General features: G+C 41.6%; 1 protein-coding gene across 1 annotated transcript in view; it reads left to right on the forward strand.

The window, feature by feature from the left end:
- LOC138974524 (hemicentin-2-like) overlaps nucleotides 1–25,154 on the forward strand; it is a 126,537-nt gene that overhangs the window by 6,376 nt on the left and 95,007 nt on the right. The window contains exon 3 of the mRNA XM_070347240.1: nucleotides 20,963–21,140. Coding sequence (XP_070203341.1) covers nucleotides 20,963–21,140 — 178 coding nt within the window. The remainder of the gene's footprint in view (nucleotides 1–20,962; nucleotides 21,141–25,154) is intronic.

The following is a 25,154-nucleotide window of genomic DNA, read 5'->3' on the forward strand; positions in this document are numbered from 1 at the left end:
TTATTACTCGCTCACAACTGAGCAAGTCTCTTGAAAAAATCGAACACAAGAAAGACCCCAATGAAAAAACTTTCAAGTGTGAGAAACAATTCATGCCGGTATGGAGAGCTGTTCTGAGGTACCGGTATATGATCGACTTGCCATCACACGGGTACTCCTCCAGCTGGGTCGATTATTCCCGTACAGTCGATGGCAAGCTTCAGCAACTTGCCTGTGAATACGATGACACGGCCATAGTCATTGGAAAACTGCCACCAGCTCTTATCCAGACGTCTATACGTCTGCACTTTTCATGTGAAAAACTTATTGTCATACATTTTTATCCAACCACTTGCACATTCCTGGTGCAGGGAAGGCAATGCCGTGACTGGGTGGAGGATGACTTCAGGCGCTTGCAGGGTGTTGTCCATACACTCCTGGAGTTTCCTGATGCAATCGACGAGAACAGCCCGGTATACAAAGGTGCCAACCTGATGCTACCCACGTCTGAAGTCAGCGAAGGCACAGACTGTACTCTCAGTAGTGACGTCATGGCTGCTGCCGCCGAGAAGACACCTGGTGCAATTAGTACCGCTACCACCGTTGCAGACAGAGCCGAAGACGAGACACCTTGTGCTGCTAGTACAGATACAACTTTTGCCGACAGCGTCGACGACGAGACTCTTGGTGCAGCCAGTACCGATGAAGTCCGCAACACTGATGACAGCCAGGCTATCACTATTGCTGTCGAAGATAATGTTTCGTCAGCAACTAGTGCGGACAGTACTGTCACTAACACCACTGACATCGACGCCACTGTTGCTGCCGCCGCTGCTGACACTGGTGACACCCCAACCAGCGGTAACATCTGTACAGCTGATGGTTCAGACAATGTCGACATAACTGACAGTAGTAGTTGTGGTGAAAGTGACCTGGTGACCAAACTCTTGTTAGAAATGAGAGACATGAAAGTTCAGCTGGACAGAAAGATCCTTGCCAACAAACAGCATCGTGACAGAGAGGTGGCGGAGCTGAGGGAGGCAGTAGAACAGCTCAATAAAGAACGCGACTCTATGAAAAAACGATGCCAAGCTTTAGAAAACAAAGTCAGGGAACTACAAAAGGTTGAGAAAGAGCAACACAAATCCTCCTCCTCTCAGCAAACGTCCCCTCCAGATTCTCGCCCTTCCCTGTCCGGTGTTCAAGCCATTGCCATCACCACAAACAAGGGGCGATATGCGCCCTCCCTTTCTGACGACGAGGACTCGACCACGCCCCCTCCTAATAACGGTCAGTCTGCTAACCGTGAGCCCTGCCGTGACCAGTTCCCAGTCGCTCTTAACGCCACTGATCGCTCCCCTACACTCCGTATCCCCCCCACCTGCACACACTTCCTGCTCGGGGACTCAAACCTGGGAAACATTGCCAAAAAGCGTCTGGACAGGTCGGGTGCTACAGAGATCAGGACTCTACGAGGCACCACGACCCAACGCCTGACAACAATTGTCACTGACAGCGGCACTCACCCTTCAGTGAAGAAAGTTTTGTTAAACGTCGGGACAAATGACTGTAGGGGTGACTTAGATAGCTTTGTGCAGAGTTTTGCTAATCTGCTATCAGCAGTCAAAAAGCACTTCCCTTCATCCTGTGTCTATGTCGCAGCCATACCCCCACAACGACAGAACAAAATGACACGGAAAATAAAGGACTTTAACAGCAGACTGAAGGCTCTGTGCAACACTGAACAAGTGACCTTCCTGTCTCTTCAGTTGATCTGGAAGGTTGACGAAAACGGATGCCTCGACAGCCAGATCCTTGCAGACAGTGTGCATTACTCACCCAAAGGACTGTCACTGTTCTTGCGCGAAGTGAAGTCTGCATTGTGGGAGCGTCAGCAGAACCCCGTGGCATCATATGCTGCTGCTGTGAAAGGACAACGCATTTCCAGTCCTCAAACTTCACCACACGACATTGGTGAGACATCACGGTCCACTCAGCAGCCATTATCACCAAGGTCGCAACACCCACCAATGTCACAGCAGCCTCCACAGGACGCCGTGACGCTGCATAGCCCTCAACAGCAGTACGAAACGGTGCAGCCCTGCCATCGCCCCCAGCACCAGTGTGTACCGGACCAGCACGGCCATCGCCCCCAGCACCAGTATGTACCCGAGCAGCCCAGCCATCGACCCCAGCACCACTACGTAACGGAGCAGCCCAGCCAACCGCCCAGGTCAACTGAGGCCACAGCGCTGGCACCAGGTGGTACCCAGCCGCCACACCATAGGTGGTTTCACCCCTTCCCAGTTCTTGACCCCAGTGGGTATTTTCACGCGCCGCCTGGCCCCCACAACCACTTCCACCAATCCCATTATCCCCCTCATCTGTTCCATCCGTCTATGTAGGCCTACAGTGCCTTCAGCCCCTTTGTGCAACAGGCGCCACCCCCATTCTACAGTCAGTGGCCAGTGCCGCAGGCAACAATGTAGCTACAGTGACCCATCTTCACACGCTAGTGTAAAATAGCGCGTGTCACACCTTAACATAATTATAACCACGTTATGTCCCATAAACTCTAGTTTTGGAGACAGAAAAAACTAAGTTAGCATTGTGCTTGTCACCTTGTATAACTGTAACTGTGCTTTGTGCGTGTGTGTGTGTGTGTGTGTTTGTGTTTGTGTTTGTGTGTGTGTGTGCGTGTGTGTGTGCGTGTGTGTGTGTGTGTGTGAAAGACATCTCATTTTCATATGATTACACATTATGCACTATTTTCACTGATTCCCCCAATTTAATTTCTGTTTGTTCCTGTTCGTCTCGCCGTGTTGTGCTATACAGACTGTGTGGCTCGGACAGTCACAGTGTAGTGTTCTTGTGGTTTTCACTCTTTTGTTATAAGAAACAGTGGCTGTGTTCAGCCGTATCAGAACCGTACAAACAAAAGTTCCATTGTTACTGAGCGGACAGTCGATATCTACATGTTACTGCTCTTGCCACATTGAAATGTGACAGTGGTGCTGTGTTGACTCGGATCCTCACTAACATTCGGAGAACACTTGTCTAAGTTTCATGTGGAAATCTGCGAGGGCGTGATTGAAGACTATATTCCCTCCAGCGTGTGTGAGTGGTGACTGCCACGTAATCAGTGTAATCTGCCCGCTTCGCCTGAACGGTGTTGTGTTTGTGTCAGGCTGACTGAGCTCGTTCGTTTGAAGTCGAGTGTCAGCGCAGAGGTGCGTGACGCTATTGTGAAACTTTACCATATTGTGTTGCAGGACTGCCGGCATAAATTTGTTGTTTGTGTTTTTAGTTTGAACTGACTGTCGTTTTGCTTTTTTCGTGACAGTTGTTGTTTTGCTTTTTTCGTAACAGTTATTGTGTATGTGTTAGTTATTATTGTGTGTGTTTATTCCTTGTTTTATTATGCTCAGTGTTGGTCATTTAAATGTGTATCACCTCTATAATAAGGTTCATGATGTATGTGCCTTCCTTGAAAAAGCGTCTCCGAATTATCATTTATTTGGTATTACTGAATCAAGATTAGATTCCAGGGTTTCCGATAATGATATCGCGATTGTTGATTATTGTGTTGAAAGGCGAGACCCAGAAATCCAAGGGCAGACCGGAATCGCGGTATATATTCATGACTCAATTAAACACATTACGCGTAGACGCATAGACCTGGAACCCAGCGCAGTAGAATGCATTTGGTTAGAACTCAAACCCAGTAAATCAATGGCCCCTCAATTCGTGTGTTTTCTTTATAGAAATCCTGCGGCAAATTTTGAGTGGTATGATCATTTTGTACAAATGTTAGACAATGTTTATAATAAGAGCAAACACAATGCTGACGTTATGCTACTTGGCGATTTTAACATAGACATGTTAAAGTCCCATCCCAGCTGGGAATCAACTACTCAGTTATTTGGGCTTAAACAGCTTGTAAAGTCACCCACAAGGGTAACTTCAACGACATCTACATTGCTCGATCATATTTATACGAATAATCCGGACACAGTCTTAGGTGCCTGTGTATCCGACCTTAGTGTAAGTGATCATAGTCCTGTAAGCTGTTCCAAATTGATGAAGTTACCCAAGGCAGAATCAAAAGGTCACACATATATTTCATACAGGTCTTTTAAACATTTTAATCAAGGTCTCTTCTTTAATGATTTGAATTGTACACCTTTTGCTTCTGTGCTTAATTATACCGATCCTAACGAGGCACTTGAAGCCTGGTATTCCCTCTTTATCGATGTGGTAAATCGACATGCACCTGTGAGGCGGAAACGAGTAAGACATCCTAAACTTCCTCCCTGGTTAACCATTGATATCATCGAAGCAATGGCGTATCGCGACCAGTTAAAGACAAACAAATTATTTGAAGATTATAAAAAAGCGCGTAACAGAGTAAAGAATCTTGTGAGAAACGCGAAGCGATCATATTTTGATAAACTTGTGGGTAACAACAAAGATGTTTCAAAAGTCTGGCGCGCCCTGAACACGTTTTTAAAAGGCAACTCCTCAAAAAATAGTAGTATTCCTCAGAATATAAAGGCCAACGACTTTAACGATTATTTTTTGTCCGTTGCTGAATCACTGGTAGATTCTCACTCAAAATCTCCAGGTACAGAACCACATTCCTGTTGTGAACGCTTGCAGATGTTCTGTGATGAAAAATTAAGAAACACGGATGCGTTTGTTATTCCGATAATGGCCATCCATGAAGTTGGCCAGTACATAGCAAGGTTAGAAAATAAAAAATCTTCCGGACTTGATGAAATAAGTAATAAATTATTAAAATTGTCTACTCCTTATATAGTAGAGTCTCTGACTTATGTTTATAATTTATGTATTCAACACAATGATTTTCCAAAAGAATTTGAAAAAGCGAAAGTCATACCTTTGCCAAAGAAAAAAGGTTCTCAAGACTTAAATGATTTTAAACCTATATCTTTGTTATCTGTGTTATCTAAGCCTCTTGAAAGGCATGTTCAAAAACATCTGGTTACTTATTTGGAGGACCACAATCTCTTGCATCAACTTCAATCTGGTTTTCGCTCTCAACATTCATGTAACACTGCCCTTGCCAGATTAACTGATTCATGGTACTCATCCATTAATAGGTTAGACATTTCTGGTGATGTTTTCTTGGACCTAAAAAAAGCTTTTGACCTCGTGGATCACGAGATCCTTCTACAGAAATTAAAATGTTATTTGAAAAGTTCTAGCACTGTCGCTTTTTTTTACTCTTATCTTAAAGAGAGGGTTCAATCTGTATACGTACACGATACGTACTCTTTTCAGGGCACTGTGAAATGTGGAGTGCCACAGGGGTCTGTTTTAGGACCTGTATTATTTTGCATGTATATAAATGATTTGCCCTTGTACCTACAGTCCGAATCTGTTGAGTGTCATATGTTAGCAGATGATACTACCTTACATGCAACAGGGAAAAGCCCTGCACAAATTCAAGACAAATTACAACAGAGCCTAAACGATGTTTCTGAGTGGTGTTCTGCAAATCGTATGCTTATTAATCCAGTTAAAACAAAGTCTATGATAATCAGCACTCGCCAAAAACATCAACTTTCAGAAATGACTCTGAGTCTGTCCCTAAATGAGCACTCCATTGAGCAAGTAGCTGAGCACCGTTTACTGGGACTTACTGTTGATAATAATCTCAAATGGCAGGCTCACATCAATGGAATCTGCAAAAAAATTGCTAAAAACCTGTTTCTTTTGTCAAAGTTACAAAGCATTATTAATCTAGACACAAGAAAACTATTTTATAATGCCCACATAAAACCCCATATTGATTATGCTTCCATAGTATGGGACGGGTGTAGTGAAGTTCACTTGAAGAAGCTGAACTCGCTCCAGCGTAGAGCTGCTAAACTAGTTCTGCCCAGTCCATCTCTTTCTACAAAGGAAAAGATGAAAAGTATTGGGATGTTAAGCTTAAAAAAGCAGCTTTTGTATAATAAATGTTCATTTATGTATAAAGTCGTCTATAAGGACGCCCCAACATATCTTATACAACTCTTCAAATCATCTCCGTCATATTATTCAAACACTCGAAATAACCTTGCCTTGTCAAGGCCCCGCATCGATTTGTTTAAAACTAGTTTTTCTTATTCTGGTGCGTTCCTTTGGAATTCACTACCTGTAAATATCAAGTCATGTCTGTCATTATCTTCTTTTAAAAGACAGCTCCGAAAGCACCTCTCTAACGACTAAGTCGGTGTACAATTTGTGCGAGTGTGTGTGAGGATGTGTGAAAGAGAAAGTGTATAGTATGCTTCCATTAACAAGCACACTTTTGAATTTTTTATTTTTATTTTGTTATACTTTTCCCTGCATAATTTTGTTTTATTTGATTTTTTGTTTAAATGTCTTCATTCTTCATATTTGTTCTTTGTTTCATGTGTGTATTATAGTAGGGACTAGCTGTAAGAAAGGACCATATGGACCTAATGCTATCATCCCTCGGTAATAAAGTTTTCGAGTTCGAGTTCGAGTTCGAGTTCTCTCTTTCTTAGTATCTCTCTCTCTCTCTTTCTTAGTCTCTCTCTCTCTCTCTTTCTTAGTCTCTCTTTCTTTCTTAGTCTCTCTCTCTCTTTCTTAGTCTCTCTCTCTTTCTTAGTCTCTCTCTCTCTTTCTTAGTCTCTCTCTCTTTCTTAGTCTCTCTCTCTCTCTCTCTTTCTTAGTCTCTCTCTCTTTCTTAGTCTCTCTCTCTCTCTCTCTTTCTTAGTCTCCCTCTCTCTCTTTCTTAGTCTCTCTCTCTCTCTTTCTTAGTCTCTCACTCTCTTTCTTAGACTCTCTCTCTCTCTTTCTTAGTCTCTCTCTCTCTCTCTTTCTTAGTCTCTCTCTCTCTTTCTTAGTCTCTCTTTCTCTCTTTCTTAGTCTCTCTCTCTCTCTCTCTCTCTTTCTTAGTCTCTCTCTCTCTCTTTCTTTCTCCCTCCCCTGCAAGAGGTCGGTGAAGGGAGAAACTCGATGCAACCACTAAAGTAGCGCTGTGGGTTTCCCTGAACCCACCCCGTCGTTAGAGAAATAAACGGTAAAAACCCTCTTTCAAATGTATGGGTTCAGACAAACCCGCATCGTCGTTCGAGGAATAAACGGTAAAAACCCTCTTTCAAATGTATGGGTTCAGACAAACCCGCATCGTCGGGAGTGTGTAGTCAAAAGCGGCATCCGGCAAAGGTTAAACTCCCATTTTTCAATAAATTTGATTGACATTTTGACCAAGCAATTTACGACGAAGGCCGGACTTTGGTATTGCATTTCAGCTTGGAGACTTACAAATTAATTTATGAATTTGGTCATTAAAAATATAAAAAATTGTAATTACATTTTTTTTTACAAAACGATCCAAAAACAATTTCATCTTATTTTTCATCATTTTCTGATTCCAGAAACATATAAATATGTTATATTCGGACAAGTCGCGTAAGGCGAAAATACAACATTTAGTCAAGTAGCTGTCGAACTCACAGAATGAAACTGAACGCAATGCAACGCAGCAAGACCGTATACTCGTAGCATCGTCAGTCCACCGCGCACGGCAAAGGCAGTGAAATTGACAAGATGAGCGGAGTAGTACTTGCGCTGAGCAGGATAGCATGCTTTTCTGTACCTGTCTTCGTTTTAACTTTCTCAGCGTGTTTTTAATCCAAACATATCATATCTGTATGTTTTTGGAATCAGGAACCGACAAGGAATAAGATGAAAGTGTTTTTAAATTGATTTGGACAATTTTATTTTGATAATAATTTTTATATTTTTAATTTTCAGAGCTTGTTTTTAATCCAAATATAACATATTTATATATTTTTGGAATCAGATGATAACGAATAAGATGTACGTAAATTTGGATCGTTTTATAAAATAGATTTATTTGTTACAATTTTCAGATTTTTAATGACCAAACTCACTCATTAGTTTTTGAGCCACCAAGCTGAAATGCAATACCGAAGTCCGGGCTTCGTCGGAGATTACTTGACCAACATTTCAACCAATTTGGTTGAAAAATGAGAGCGTGACAGTGCCGCCTCAACTTTCACGAAAAGCCGGATATGACGTCATCAAAGACATTTATTGAAAAAATGAAAAAAACGTATGGGGATTTCATACCCAGGAACTCTCATGTCAAATTTCATAAAGATCGGTCCAGTAGTTTAGTCTGAATCGCTCTACACACACACACACACAGACAGACAGACAGACACACACACACACACACACACATACACCACGACCCTCGTCTCGATTCCCCCCTCTACGTTAAAATATTTAGTCAAAACTTGACTAAATATAATAATAAAAAACAAGCTCTGAAAATTAAATATATGAAAATTATGATTAAAATTAAATGTCCGACTCGATTTTAAAAGAATTTCATCTTATTTCTTGTCGGTTCCTGATTACAAAAACATATAGATATAATATTTTTAAATTAAAAAACAAGCTCACAAAATTAAAAAGAATAGAGATACAGAAAAGCGTGCTATCGTGCTCAGCGCAACTACTACAGCGCTTTTCTGGGTTGTCAGTTTCACTGCCATTGCCACCAGCGGTGCACTGACGATGCTACGAGGTCTTGGTGAAAAATGCAGTAATACGTTGGACAGCTTGACTGTTGTATTTTGCGACTTGTTTTTTCTGCAATCGACATGATTATGTTTTATGATCGTGTGTTTGTGTTATTCTGGGGCGTTTCGTAAAATGCGATGTGGTGCCCAAAAAAACTGTTCCATGTTTATGTAAAATGAAAATAAAGTTTTCTTATTTCATTATATTTTATTATTCGCTCTTCATTGTAGTCTTTATGGTTTAACGGTTATGCCGTGCGCTCCAAACACGGTGGACATGGGTTCAATCTCTGCTTGAGTCCATTTTTTTCCTGTTTATTTTGTTTCCTGTTTTCTTTTTGTTAAATCATTCTGGGGTGCCAGTGTCTAAATAATGTTTAATCATATTTATAGTGTGTGTTCTGTGCTAATACACACCTGTTAAAAATGCATGCAGGGAAACCAAGCAGCATCACTTACACGACCTAGTTGCCTCCCCTCCTTTTGTGACTTAAAATGTATCTGTAGAATGACTTGTTATGCTAACAGGGCTGGTTCGGCAACATTGGAAGTTAAATGCCACAAAATCGTGAGAGGCTATGAATTTACAACGCTTTCAGTTCAAGACAAGATTACGCAACATGCTAAATTATATCACACACACACACACACACACACACACACACAGTTCATACCCCTCCGCCCCACCCCCCAAAAAAAACACCTCGCGGTCATATCTAAAGGTACGTGCAGGGACTGACACCCACTATGGTGGATATGAAATGACCGCTGACCTGAGATGAACTTAACGTAAATTGTGTCAAGGCCACAACGTTAATACCTCCTTTCAAAATGCTGCTCCGCCATGAAATTATGTCTCTATACATCTTTTTGTTGTCTGCCAACTATTGATCATGTTTGAAGGCAAGGCCAGTTTAGAATAAGATGCATGTTACTGTTGGTGTTAGCTTACTTGTGATCTTTTGCTAAAAGTTCTTCAATATGGAGAACCCCGTGCTCCTTTGTATTTGACAGTTTTCAATGTCTTTCTCTTTGTTGATTAATTGTTTTGCTTTGTTTCAATTCCTAACTTGTTCTTCATTCCAAAAAGTGTTGTGTTCTCTTACATTATTTCCCTGCAGTGATACCCACATCACCAAGAAGATTGCATGCGAATTGGCATGAGTGATGCAATATATTTCAGCCAGCCAATGGCCGACAGTGTACTGCGGTAGCTCACATTGCTTTACTAACCATTGCAAGTCTCAGAACATTCCATGGCACACATGAACTATGTGTTATGTTATGACATACCTGAACCCAAGTGACCTGGATAATACTTTGTTTGAAGGAACATCTCTGTACTCAAATATATTTACAAACACTGGCATTGCAGGTTATCTGAGCATCTACCTACATTTGTTGTTGAATTTCCCTATGACATTTCATATTAAGCATTTTCACCGGACACACATACCCAAATGTTGTCTTTGACAGTTAATTTGGCATGACAAGCTTGCCTGAAGCTTATCAGCACTCCTTTGTTGTATCACATGATCTAGTTGCAACATATGGAGAAACTAGTGTCGCTGTATACGGAGATTTGGAAAATGAGAGATCTTATGTCTTTGACTCACAGGAAAGAAACTTTGACGATGAAGTTTCAGGTGGTACAGCTGTTTAGTCTTTCCTTACATTCTTCGAGCAAAGCTTCAATAGTCATATTTAGCTGACTCCAGTTTTACTCTCTGTTTCTGCTCAAAATATTGGACTTGAACAAAACTGTTCTTCTGATTTGCATATATGTCTCTTTCTAGTACCAACATGGCTCAGAACAGTTTCACAAGTCTGCCTGCACAGTATTTGAATCCAAGCACAAGACAAGATGTTAATGCAAACATGCGTGGTACACATTTCTAATGAAACAGAGTCTGCTTGTCATCGTATTTGATAAAAAAAAAATGTCTCCTTCTTCACAACCGACCAAATATAGCAATCAGCTTAGTACTGGCAAGACAATTACTGCAGGCGAATAACACAACAGGGTGAAAAGAACAACAAAACAACGTACCAGATTTGTTTAAGAGTGTCTTATACTTGTGCTTCTAATGTCATTAGTGATCATTCTTACTTTTCTGCTAATTATGACCATGACAAGACCGAGTGTCTTACATGTGCTTCTGATGTCGTCAGTGATCATTCTTACTTTTCTTCACAAGTTCGGCGTAAAATGTGCGTAAAGGAAGTTACTGATTATTGTAATATGCTCGTTGTTGGTCATCCACAGATCCACATACGTATATCAAAGACAAGACCGTTCGGTTTCATGTCTGCCGTTTATTCCATATCAGGATACAAGTGCCGCCTTGCCGCACTACATCAATCTCTGACGTCATCCAAGCGTCTGTATAGGCTAAACTATCACATCGTCTTATTAGACTAATCTAGTACAAAGTCAAGGATACGACATCCCTCCCCTTCTGGAAAATAAGCTCCCTTCTGCTTATTAAAATTATATTAAATGTATTTCTGACTTTTAATGTCAGGTTAAACTAATATGCTGTGGTAACCCTATAAATTTACTTTACTTTAAACTTACCCTATGTACACTTTTCTCCTCTTTTTCTTTGAACAATTTTTTTTTTAAACTGACAGCGACATACCATATGCATTGAACATGAAGCATGCCTAAAACCTGAAGACATGTGAACTTCAGCATACACAACCACAACATTCAATGAACAAAGATAAAGGAAATTATCTCAACATACATGATTCTAAATAATTCTAAATTTTGTTTAGACTATCTGCCTTGCACTAAACCACGAGCTAAATCATGACTGTTTGTTGAAGACTGTTGAAAGTTAGAAGTGAGAAAAAAAAAAAATAATAATAATAATAATATGGGAGATTTATAGAGCGCTTTACATTCTCAAAGCGCTTTACAATGACAAACATACATAATACATACAAAGCAAAGCAAAAGCATGTGCAGCAGCATTCAGCACACAAGTGAACAACGAAACTCAAACACTACATCAGTACAATCTGCAAGCATACTAACACAGGCAAAACATTTGCGATACCCTATATATATAAGAGAAACAAAATCTTTCCTTCTAGAATACAAGAACCACACTCTGAACATAGCAAACGAATGACTGGATCTCGAATGCACAAACTAAAATTTGAACACATCACGAATTGAGAAAAAAATAATAACCCTTGGAGACGACTGCGATACCCTTAAGCAATGGGCATGGCACACTTGTGACTTTGAAAACTTGCCAGACACGGGCACCAAGCTTTCACGAGTGAACATCACCTTCACTTTAACTTCACCACATAATCTTCTAGCTTCTTGGGCGCAGCCCTGATCCTGGTGGGTCTTGTTGGAATTTTGTCCGAAGGTTTTTCTTCTTCACCCAGAGTTTTGTCCGAAGGTTTTTCTTCTTCACCCAGAGTTTTGTCATCGTCGCGTTCCTGGTATTTCTTTACGGACGAAGAATTGCGGCTGTACACAGCGCCGCTTGGGGTTTGGACGGTGACCTTGCTCCCTGCTTTCTCCATGACCTCACATGGTTCTGGATGGAACGGCGTGTCGAATTTCCCCGTAGCCTCCTGGCGCAATAACACAGTGTCGCCCAGATTGACGTCGCTTGCTTTGGCGTTCCTCTTGTCATCTGCATTCATCTTTGAGAGCCCTTTCTTTCCGGCGTCTCGATCCCGAACATCCTGGTCGCAGTCAGAGAAGAGTTTAAGCTGCGGCAGCTTTGTGCGAATTTGCCGATTGAAGAGAAGCTCCGCTGGGCTGCGTCCCGTTGACGGATGTGGAGTTGCTCGATACGCAGCAATGTACTTCAGAACTTCATCTTGCCAGTGTTTACCAGTGACTGATTTTGGCGTTCAACTTCTCCGTCTGCCTGCGGCCATCTTGGTGTTACTCTGATATGCTCAGCCCCCAATGTCTCTCACATACTCTGCAAACGTCTCTGATATGAATTGTGGGCCATTGTCGGAGTGGATGGTGAGGGGTAAGCCATGTCTTGCGAAGATGATTTTCAGCGCGTCCACGGTTTTTTCCGATTTCGTGGACTTCATGATCGCCACTTCGTAGTATCGACTGTAGTAATCGATCATGCCCAATACAGAATGCCCCGAAGGTAGTGGTCCTAATAAATCAATCGCAATGTCCTCCCAAGGCCCCGACGGTAACTTGCTGCTTCTCACCGGCTCTGGTGGATTGGGTCGGCTGACCAGTTGACATCCGTGACATGATTTGCAGTATTTCTCGGCTGCTTTCTCCATTCCGGGCCACCATACCTTCGTACGTAGATTCTGTTTGGTCCCAACGATACCCAAATGACCCTAATGAGTTAAGGCTAGAATTCTCGGCCTCAACTTCTTTGGGACGATGATGCGGGATCCCCTCAGCACAAGGTTCCCTGCAGTGCACAGCTCAGGACTCACTGTGACATACAGCTTGTCACAGTTTTCCCAGCGTCCAGTCTCTAAACACTGTCTCACCGCCTGCAGTTCGTCGTCTTCACTCGCTGCCTGGTCGATCTCCTCGGCTGTCACAGCGTTCGGTGTGGCGCTTGAGGCGATGAAGTGAACGTGGGCCTCCGCTTCCTCGGCGAGGACGGAGAGCGACGTTGTGGAAGACTGCAGGAGCCGGGAGAGGGAGTCCGCGATGTTGTCCTTCCCCGGGATGTAGATGACATTGTACGTGTAGGCCTGCAGACGGAGGACCCACCGTTCAATGCGAGCGCTTGGCTTGGAACGGGGTCCGTAGATGATCTGCAGAGGTTTATGATCTGTGAGGAGGTCGAAGGACAGCCCCTAGATGTAAGGGTGAAACTTCTCACATGCCCAGACGATGGCAAGCGCCTCCTTCTCCGTCTGGGAGTACTTCCTCTCGACGTCGGTCAGACATCGACTGGCGTAGCTGATGAGTCGGGGACCACCGGTCTGCTTCTGCACCAGAATGCCAGCAACCCCGAATGGCGATGCGTCGGTGATGACCTGTGTCTTCGCCTTTGGGTCGTAGTACCCGAGAGTGTGTGCACTGGCCAGAGCGTCCTTCCAGCGTTGATACCCATCACCAAGCGTTTGTACCAGTACGGACAGCATTGCGTCACAAACGTGGTAATGTCTCTGGAATCAGGGTGTAACTCACACTGGTGGTACCCCAATTTTAAGTCCAACTTTGAAAACACTCAGCTCTCAGCCATGTCCTGTAGAAGTTCATCGACGGTGGGGATTGGATGACGCTCGCGCATGACAGCTTCATTTACGCGACACATGTCTACTGTCAGGTGAATGTCATTGTTCGGTTTAGGCACGATCACAATCGGGCTCACCCATGGAGTTGGTTTCTCGACGGCCTCGATGATGTCTTTGTCGACCAATTCGCGAATTTTTGTTTCTACCTTCTCTCTGAGACCGAATGGTGTTTGTCGCACTGGCTGAGCGGCGGGTTTGACGTTCGAGTCCACTTCCAACTTTACTTGGCGGTCTTTCAGCTTTCCAAACCCTTTGAAGAGTGGTCCGAATTCCCTGACGATTTCTTCTTTGAATTCATCCCTCTCACTAGTTACAGCTGACACACTTTGCACGTCTAGTCCGATTTTCAGAACGTTCAGAGTTGTCGCGGTGTACCTACTTAGCAACGCTTCACCTTTCTCTCTGATGACGATAAATTCTGCTGTAGTCTGGTTTGCACCTGCCTGTATCTCAGCTGTGAAACTGCCGAAAGTATGGAGAGGTGATTTTGATGTGTACGTAAACAGTTTTTTCTCACACTTTCTTGTGGTACACTTGATCTTGCACAACTCAGCTGGTAGTTAAAATTCAATCTGAAAATGACTTCGACTGTCTAAGACCTGAGCGATTGAATGTGTTCAACTCTGGAAAAGTTGTCGAGCTGGGAACCCGCTTAGATTCATTCCAATGCCAAAAACATAATCAGAAGAGTCACCGAGAAATCAAATCAAACGTTAGGTTTTCTCTTTTGGTTATTTGCTTTGGCTATAAGTGCATTCCTTCGATTGATGGCTGAATCTACTTGTAACAGTGCTGTTCAAGGCTGTTTGAACTGTCGTCTGCTAGACGGGCTTGTGTGAATCAGTCAAAGCCGGGCTGAGCAAGTGTCATCAAAATGAAAAGAAGAAGACGAAAAAAGTTACGGTGAAGATATAGGGAAGAAAAGGGGAAGTGATCGTTATGTTCATGCAACTGCAAGTAAAACTATGCCTTTCGCATTAGATGTATCCAAGACAAGGTGTTCAAACTCAAGACCGGGACAAAGTAGAAAACGATGTACCGCGGCCGACTCTCAGTACCGACCTACATCTTCCAGGCTTTATCGCTTAACGTCTACCACAGGCGAAAAATTGAAGCTTTGGCTCACCTTAATCGTGACGACTGAATATGTAATTGATCCACGTGTGAAAACCGAAACAGAACAGCGCGATGATAGCAACAACTTCAATTACCGCATGCAAACTGACTTGGGTCACTGATCTAACCGGCGCGGCCCAAAATGAATTCGTTGCGCTGCCGTTATCGTGCGCAATTCTGGTAAAACCTTGTACCCGGTATGCCGAGTCGAGTATCACAAAAGCCGAAATCAAATAAACACAGGGATATTTTAAAATGACTTGTAAGATGTAAAAGCAAATAGCATACCTTTTTTTAAGCAAAATAGATGGCTGAATGTCCAAACACAAGTTGAATGACGCCGACAATTATGCAGACAAAAGGGAACTGACATGACTTTCGTCCGCGGAAGCTTTTGGCAAGCAAAAAACAGGCACCAGCAGGTTTTAGTGGAAAAAAGTTAAAGTTTTTAATGAAAACGTCGTAGTCAAGGGATAAATAGGTTACACACCTCGTCCTGGATAGCTTGCATATATGTTCTCGCCAAAGGCTCGGGAATACCTGAAAATCGAGCCTCGGGAAAATATGCAAGCTATTCGGACTCGGAAGTGTGTAACCCATATCTATCTATTTTGAAGGCGGCACTGTAGTTGTTCGAGCGTTCCCCCCCCAAATTGGTTTTATTCTTCTTGGACAGCCATAGAGATGGCGTCATGTTTGTTTGGAGCTGGTTGTCGCACAAGATATGTCTTTTGAGGCATCATCTCGGTGTGCTTAATAACTGCTTGATTAAGATATCGGTCTCCTCACTCGTCCAGGTTCAGGCTGTTGGTCACGTCTTTTTTTTCAAATTCTTCCTGTTTTATCAAAACCACTTGAAAAACACATATTTACACACTTGACCACTCATTTGAAGAAATACGATCTTATACATTCCAACCAATCCGGATTTTAGAGAAAATAATTCGTGCCACACATTAGTAACAAACCTTCTTCAAAACTGGCTGAATAGCATTGATAATAATCAACTCTGTGGTGTCCTTTTCGTCGATTTTGCTAAAGCTTTCGACGTTATTGATCATGAATTGCTCACACATTAAATTAATAACGGCATGTACATGTACATTGATCCAGGTTTCCCTTTACCAACACAGGATCTACTTCAACACAATATGGACACATATACACAAACAATGCTATTTTAAATCATAGGTCTAAACACGTATTTACTATGTCACATCATATATGAATAAAGAGCTGTCTGAACGTAACTTCTCGTTCAAACACGACATTCAAATCATACTGTTTACCATATTTGAATTTGCTTATGGACATTTTTGCAATTATTATAATGTGGTTTATTTGCTTTTTTTCATTTTGATTGTTTTCATTAACTTTATAACCAAACAGGACATCTCCTTTACCCAAAATAATGTTTTTGCCAATATGAATGAATATATAATTCTGAACATTTATCCAAAACTTTCTCATCTTTGTACAATTCAAAATAAGAAGTTTAATAAAATCAACATTTCCACAATAATCGCACTTATTATTTTCTCTAATTTTCATTTTACTTAATAAAATACTGGTGGGATACACGTTATGCAAAATCTTCCACTGTTATAATTGTAATCGTTATTCTTCTGTACAATTACGTGCCAACGTCCATAGATATTTATCAATCTGAACTTGATATTTATTTTGCCAAAAGCGTGCAGCGCAGGGCACGGTACTTTTTGCTGTCACTAGCAATTGGTGTAAGTCGCGCGGCGTGACCGGCTGTTTTCTCGTCGCTAGCTCAGTGTTATTTTGTTCTCGCGGTCTGCTGGCTCGCGCGAACACAGCTGTTTTTGTGGCCCAATATTCAAACTGCCTATTTACATTATGCTCTATTTTCTCACAAATTTGTGCATAGGGAATAAATTCATTTCCAATACATACATCATTAACATAAACAATGCCAGCTTTAATCAAATGTTTACAAAACAGCGTTTTACTTTTGTACACAACGGCCGGGTTGTTATAATAAACACTCATCCAAAAAGACATTGATCGTTCACAACATTCGTTCTATTTTCTAACCTCATATTCAATACTTCTTTCCAAAAATATGACCCTCCACCACGGAATGAGTCGCATGTCACCTTTGCATAATTTTTTAATATGTTTACATTTTCCTAAAGCTTTTTTTTAAAAATTCTCTATCCAGTGGTGAAAACCGTTTTCAAAAAGAGCGAAAACTGTTTGAGTTATAAGCCTGTGACTAAGGTGACCCTCACACTGTTACCAGACACTCCCCGGATTTATATCAAGCCTAGCGCAGAACCGCGCGAGGTGACATGCGACTCATTTCGTGGTGGAGGGTCACAAATGTGAATGTATCAAATTCATTCCAAAAAAATCCTTGACACATACTGAGCATTAAAACAAGCAAAATCCTTCCCCAATTTATTCAACAAACAAGTCGCGTAAGGCGAAATTACTACATTTAGTCAAGCTGTGGAACTCACAGAATGAAACTGAACGCACTGCATTTTTTCACAATGACCGTAGTCCGCCGCTTGTGCATAACGGAGTGAAACGGACGAGCCTGTTCAGCGTGGTAGTGGTTTCGCTGTGCTGCATAGCACGCTTTTCTGTACCTCTCTTCGTTTTAACTTTCTGAGCGTGTTTTTAATCCAAACATATCATATCTATATGTTTTTGGAATCAGGAACCGACAAGGAATAAGATGAAATTGTTTTTAAATCGATTTCGGACATTTTATTTTGATCATAATTTTTATATTTTTAATTTTCAGAGCTTGTTTTTAATCCAAATATAACATATTTATATGTTTTTGGAATCAGAAAATGACGAAGAATAAGATGAAATTGTTTTTGGATCGTTTTATAAAAAAATAATTTTAATTACAAGTTTCCGATTTTTAACGACCAAACTCACTCATTAGTTTTTAAGCCACCAAGCTGAAATGCAATACCAAATCCTGGTCTTCGTCGAAGATTGCTTGGCCAAAATTTCAATCAATTTGATTGAAAAATGAAGGTGTGACAGTGCTGCCTCAACTTTTACAAAAAGCCGGATATGACGTCATCAAAGGTATTTATCGAAAAAAAAAAACATCGTCCGGGGATATCATACCCAGGAACTTTGATGTCAAATTTCATAAAGATCGGTCCAGTAGTTTAGTCTGAATCGCTCTACACGCACAGACAGACACACACACACACACACACACACACACACACACACGTACACACACATACACGTACACACACACACACACACACACGCACACACAGACACACATACACCACGACCCTCGTCTCGATTCCCCCTCTATGTTAAAACATTCAGTCAAAACTTGACTAAATGTAAAAAGTCGGTATCATTTTCACTTTTCAAACAAATCCCTTTTTACATTCTTCTCCCATGTCAGCAAAAATGATGCTTGAAAATCATACATATGTATCATCTTAATACCTCCTTTTGTATAATCTGAACACAATACATTCCTCTTTACTTTTTCATATGCCCTTTTGTTGGAGTGTTTTTTCTTCCACAAAAAGCGGATAAAAATAGTGTTCAATGTTTCAAGCACCTTTTTGGGTGCCACGAGAGCTTGCATTGGTAACACATTTGCGACAACAAAACAGTCTTAATGATACATAATTTTCCTGTAATACTCAAATTTCTTGTTTGCCAATGTCTTATTATTTTTTCAATTTTTAATTTTCCGTTACTCAAATTTTCTTCAATACAAGAGGCAGGCATATGATTACTAAAATAAATGCCAAGAATCTTCAACTTATGCTTAGTCTCGTTCTTTTTTTTTTAACCTAACAACATAACCCCTGTTTTACTTGTACAGTAGTCGCCGCTTATAAAAAAAAACCCACCTTGGGACCGAACAAAAGTGTTTTTAATAAACGGCGTTTTTAATAAACGGCTGCGTGTTGAACATGTGTTGAACATGTCCATCAGTAAGGAAAGGTAAGAAGACCGACCCACGCATACAAGCTAAACTGATTACACCGTACAACCGTTTTGAAACTTTACCAAAAGCATTTTAATGACAATTCATAAAAACGATTCAGAATATGTACATGTATCGCACATCACAGTTTGCCGAGGCATTGTTCTATGGTCATCTGATCCATGGGCTGTTTGCGCAAAAAGTCACGGATCTCCCCTCCCATAGTGTCAGGGATCTCCCCTCCCATAGTGTCAGGGATCTCCCCTCCCATAGTGTCAGGGATCTCCCCTCCCATAGTGTCAGGGATCTCCCCTCCCATAGTGTCAAACTTGGCAGCGTGTTCAAACCCCCTCCTCTCAAGTCCCATTGTGAGGACTTGCAGCGCTTGTCTCATCTGAGAATTGGTAGGGGTGGGGACTTCTTCTTCTTCATCGTCGTCCTCTTCCTCGTTGGGGCCATCGCCGTCGTCAGCAGCAGCACCCACAGCTTTGATGTCGGAGATGATCTCCTGGAGAGCAGCTTCACTCTGCTCCTCCTCACTCAGCTCCGGGCGACAGGGCTGTCATCATCCATTGACACCCAGCTCTCAAACTGGGTTTACTGACAAGGGTGTGTGTTGTCATCTGCGGTTTACAAGGGTGTGATCACTGTTCACACAAACGCTGAAGTGTCTTGAGTTGTCATCTAACGGTTTACTGACAAGAATTCACGACCAGAAGGCGACTACTAACCCTCTGAGCAGAGAGAACATGAATAACCGGCGGAATTTTACACAGGTTATATAGTGGTAAATCCGGACCGGACCAGACTGTATTTAAAAAAACGGCTGTTTTTATTAACCGCGTTTTTTTATAAGCGGCGACCACTGTATTCATTTTTAAATGTGATATACAAGCAAATTCATCAATAATATACAAAATCCTTTCCAAATCATGTTTATCTTTTAAAAACATATTTACATCGTCAGCATACATAATCAGTTTTGATACTTTGGATCAATTATTCACATTAAAATCATGACCGGGCAGGCATAATCCTTTTATACCTTGATCATTCCAAATCTTAATTTCTATTAACTTCAGTGCTAAAACGAAGGTCAGAGATGAACAAGGACAACCTTGACGAATTCCTGAATTTGCACTAAAGGTTTCGGATATCCAACCCATGTAATTAATGCAACTCTTTGTTGATCTAATCATAAGACAAACGATTTGTGCATGATCATTCAAGACGCTATAATCCTCAAGTGTAAAGTCCTAGGCAGAGAAACCTTCCTAGAAATGCATGATGACGTTACATGGGTCTTGATCCTTACAGTTGAAAATCCGTACTAATCAACCTGCCGTATAATGCTACTGTTGTTTTAAAATATATCAACAGCAGTTACACAGAAACACCGTTCTATACCAACTTTTACAATACAGTTCCAACCATTTACCACCTCAACGAGTCAGTTTTTGCCACAAAATGCTATTTCTGATTTGTTAAGCAAGTAAACAAATACAATAACCAAAAGCGTGCATTATGCCATTGTGACCCCCTTGAGGAAACTGAGTTGTGCTCACGTCGAGTTTAATATGTGAGAATCGTGCCGGTGTAATCACGTAGAAGCCAGACAGCTTTCGATAGACACTATTAATACAGCCAATTCATTAAATCGGGTTAAAAAATGTATTGTTTAAAAAAAAAGGTTGCTTAACTTTCGGGCTTTAGTAAAGTTTTGACATTGGCAGGTTGAAATGCCTCCAGCTTGTCTGTTCACACGCGTGTATGTACGTGTACGTGTACGTGTGTGTGTGTGTGTGTGTGTGTGTGTGTGTGTGGTGTGTGTGTGTGGTGTGTGTGTGTGTGTGTGTGTGTGTGTGTGTGTGTGTGTGTGCTCTGTCATGTTATTACCAGTCTAATCATTAATCAATCAAAAATAACTTTATAGCACACAGAATGAGCATCGGGTACGTTAAGCCAGAATGAGGGACAATCATTGAACAAAAGGGTTTTCATGCAGGTGTGTATATACAGTTTCCAGTCAGCCTGCACAATACATATTTTGCAGAATGCTTCAGGTCCCAGTGTGGCTACTTCAAATTACAGCTCAGGCTCTAGTGCTAACTTCGTCAGTGGCACCTGTACATTACCAGCTGCCATGCCAACAACTACAGGGACCTACAGCTACACCGTCATTATATCTCCTGGACAGAGAGCGGTCAACCCGCCAAACAGCATCACTGTTGGTGAGTAGGACAACAATATGGACAGACAATGAGAGAAAAATACAACAGCAGTAGCAGCAACAACAATAGCCACAAACAAGTCACGTAAAGCTATATACAAACATTTGGTAGATCTGAGATAAACACTAAACACTAAACAAATAGCCAACACTGTGACTACATGCAATAAGGCTTCGAAAGCCTAAACGCGAAGTCTTGAGACGGGTCCAGCTCAGCTCCGTAAAGCATGCGAACAGAGTGCCTTAGTAAGGGTGGGGGTGGGGGTGGGGCACTTTTTGCAAGATTTTGACCAACAATCGATTATCTTTGGTTATCCAGTGTGATGATGACATTTAGATTACTGAATGGTGTACCTTTCAAATGCAGTTTCAATTGTTATTTTTTTTTATTTTATTTTATTTTATTTTTTTTTTTTTTACCTCAGTTGCATGCAGGCTGCTGCAACCCCCTTTTTTTGGGGGGGGGGGGGGGGGGCGGGGAGCATCCTTCTTCATGGGTCTTTTTATTATTATTTTTTTTCTACTTCTTTCCGCTTATCCTTAATACCTAGCCTGGACATGTATTCATATGATGGACATTTTTTTTTTCTCTTCACTACAGTTACTCTAACGTTACAGCTATTTCATTCACCTTTGCTATGTCTAGTAGTTTGTGCGTTTGTTTGCATGTGCGTGTGTGTGTGTGAGTGCGTGTGTGTGTGTGTGTGTGTGTGTGTGTTGTTGTTGTTCCCATATTTCTGTTAAATAATACCATGTTCAGCGGAACAATACATAACAAGTTAATTAATCCAACGGTCGATGGACAAAAGGCGAGAATTTACAAATTACCAATTATAGTACTAGTTATCAGCACAGCATCATACGGCGCATATATAAATAACTTTACATGAACAGCACTATACTACTATTTATCTATATTCTTATACACAGTTCAATTTTACTAGAGATTTCGAAGTCGAGCTTGGTTCTGAAATAAGACCTTCATGTTAGTTTTTGGATTTCCGTACTTAAACTGGCTTATGCACATTTTCGATATCAGTTTCAATTGTTATTCTGTGATCAGCCGTGTGCTTGCAATAAGCGATTGAAATGAGTGAGGGGTAAGCCACCAATGACTTTATTGGCCGCCATTTGCGTAATTTGCCAAAATTCGCTACGTTTTTCCATCATATTATTTTTGTTTTTCAGCCAAGCTTGACCACATTTTGCACACAGACTTGCAGTATCATTAACTTTCGTGTGTTCTATCAGAACATAGCTGTTATTTACTGTTTTGGATATATTAGGGATTTAGGCAGGAAAATACTTGGTATATCTGGTGGGACAGAAATCATCCACAGTGCGAGGTAGGAAGTATTTGGTAGAACACATTGCAGGAGTAACCTTTATAATCATAATGACCAAATATGAACTTTAACACGCTGTTAGTCGACATTTCAATTTTTTGCGATTTGTGTGGATCTATGGTTGGTTAAGGTGCTCCTGTTGGCCCAGATCCTCTGACTTCAGCCCTTAGGTTTCTTTCGAGGTTACCCCGCCCTTAGTTCCTGGCTCAAAAATCTAACCCTGGGAACACATGGGGGATTTCTTACCGGGGGGGTCCCACCCCGGGGCTAGAGCTTTTAATGCGACTCTTACTCGCATGATGTAACCGTCATCGGACACGTAGGGCATTTATAGGGTAGTCAGTGCCATCTGCCAACCCACCCCGTCCTGGTAGAGACACCGCTAGTTGGTCCGGGACTGCTTATTCTGTATTCGCAGCTGGCGCCCATTTCTGGGGTCCGTTCCCCTATCCGCCACCTGGGGACCCGCCGGGTTAAGGATAGTCGCCCTCCTACTGAATTGGAAATAGCCTGTTCCCGAAACCTGCATATGATCTAGCATAAACGTGAGAAACAATGTGAGCTTGTTTACTGACATTATCTTATATCAATTTTTATATCAATATTATTTTGATGCTTTTAATACACGGTGAAGAATAATGATATCAATTTCTAAACGTTTGATTTTTCTGTTGATGTTTTCCAAATCTGACATAATAAATCAATTGATATTTACTTGGAAAAGAATTTAAGTGCAAATGACGAGTACCTCTAGGTAGCAGTGCCCCTTTAACTTATTTTGTTTAATTTTGAGCAGATTTTCAGAGTAAACATGACATATATATATTTATTTTCGGATTGAGGAATCTAAACAATAACATGTGGATTTTGATTGATTACCAAAAACTTAACTTAAATAAAAATGTTCAAATGTATCAGTGTTTACGCTTTCAAGCTCAAATGCAATCCTATAGTACGGGATTCGTCGAAGATACCTAGACCAACATTTACATTTGATAAAAAAAATAATATGAAGGCGTGACAGTTCCTCCTCAACTTTTACAAAAAGCCGGATAAAAAAAACTGTCGAAGGATATTGTCTTGAAGAATGTGTATGTAAAGTTTCATGACAATCAGTCTAGATAGTAGTTTTCTCCGAATCGCTCTACATACACAAGCACACACACACACACCCTAACACACACACACACACACACACACACACACACACACACACACACACACGCACTAACACACACACACACATACATATACACACACACACACAAACACACAAACACACACACACACATACACACACACACGCACACACACACACACACACACACACACACACACACACACACACACACACACACACACACACTGACATTAGGGTATGTGGCCCGAACATATTCATTTGCTTGCTCTTTTCTTCAGGTAATGATAGCATGTTGTATTTCAAGTTAAAGCTATTGGAAATGTTTGGTTAACAATCAAAACGCATTACTAGAACAGACTGGAAAGAAGAGTTGGTGGATGAAACCTGACCATAAAGCTTAATCCCCCGCCAAATGAAGCACAAACATGACAAGATAATAATTATATTCTTGGAATTGTCATACGACTAAGAGTTAAAGATATGGGCGTCACGATGGTCACACTCAGACAGGTTCACATGAAGTTATTTTCCCTGGTCCTCGCACTCCGTCCACGCAAGGCATTGTACTGGGAATCTATCCACCCAAGTCCCAAAAGGAACAGCGAGGCTTGCATGTAATATCAAATACGCCGGTCAGCCTCGTCTGCCCTCACCCAACTATCGCCCAGCAGTACGAACCGGTGGCAGAGTAACCTTACTTCCGTCTTTTAAGTCCGCTAACATAAGCATGCCGTCAGCCCAGTCAGTCCAACCGCCGCCTCTTCATATCCAGCCAACCGGCTTTGCAGTGGCTGGACATCAAAACCATACCGGTGGCTCCCATGGTGTGGGTCAGGCAATACACAGAGAACCATCACCTGAATATGCCTGGTGGCAAACAAGAAGCCTTTCCCACCTTGGTTCCCTCCCCCCTATGAATTACAATCCACACCCTCAGGCTACACGCTGGTTGCCGTACTCGTCCTTCAAAGGTCCGTATGTAAACAATCATGCAGCCTTTGTATCAATGAACATTGCGTTCGAAACTCTAGTTTGATGTAAACGATAGTGCTGTGATTCAATTCGACGCTGACTGATCCAAAGTCTTAAAGTAGATCTGTCAATGGTGTGTGTGTATGTGTTTGTGTGTGTGTGTGGTTTCAGGTAGCGTGTATGTGTGTGGTTGTGTGTAGGTGTGTGAGTGTGGGTATGGGAAAGCTTCCCAGGGCTGCAGTGAGGAAGTACATGGTTTTTCTGTCATTGACTTTAATAGCAAGCACGCGGAGCTGGTTGCCAGAAGGAAAAGTGTCACTGCAAAATATCATAGACTTCGGAGTGCGAGGACCAGGGAAAATAATTTCATGCAAAGCTCTCTGAGTGTGACCATCGTGACGCCCATAACTTTAACTCTTAGTCGTATGACAATTCCAAGAATATATTATCTTGATACGCAAGCTCTAGGGTAGATTAATGATTATGGATAAGCTTTGCAATGATAATTATGCTGATGCAGTTTAAAAGTGTGTGTGTGTGCGTGCGTGTTTGTGTG

Source organism: Littorina saxatilis, linkage group LG8, assembly GCF_037325665.1.
Source record: "Littorina saxatilis isolate snail1 linkage group LG8, US_GU_Lsax_2.0, whole genome shotgun sequence".
Classification (NCBI taxonomy): Eukaryota; Metazoa; Mollusca; class Gastropoda; order Littorinimorpha; family Littorinidae; genus Littorina; species Littorina saxatilis.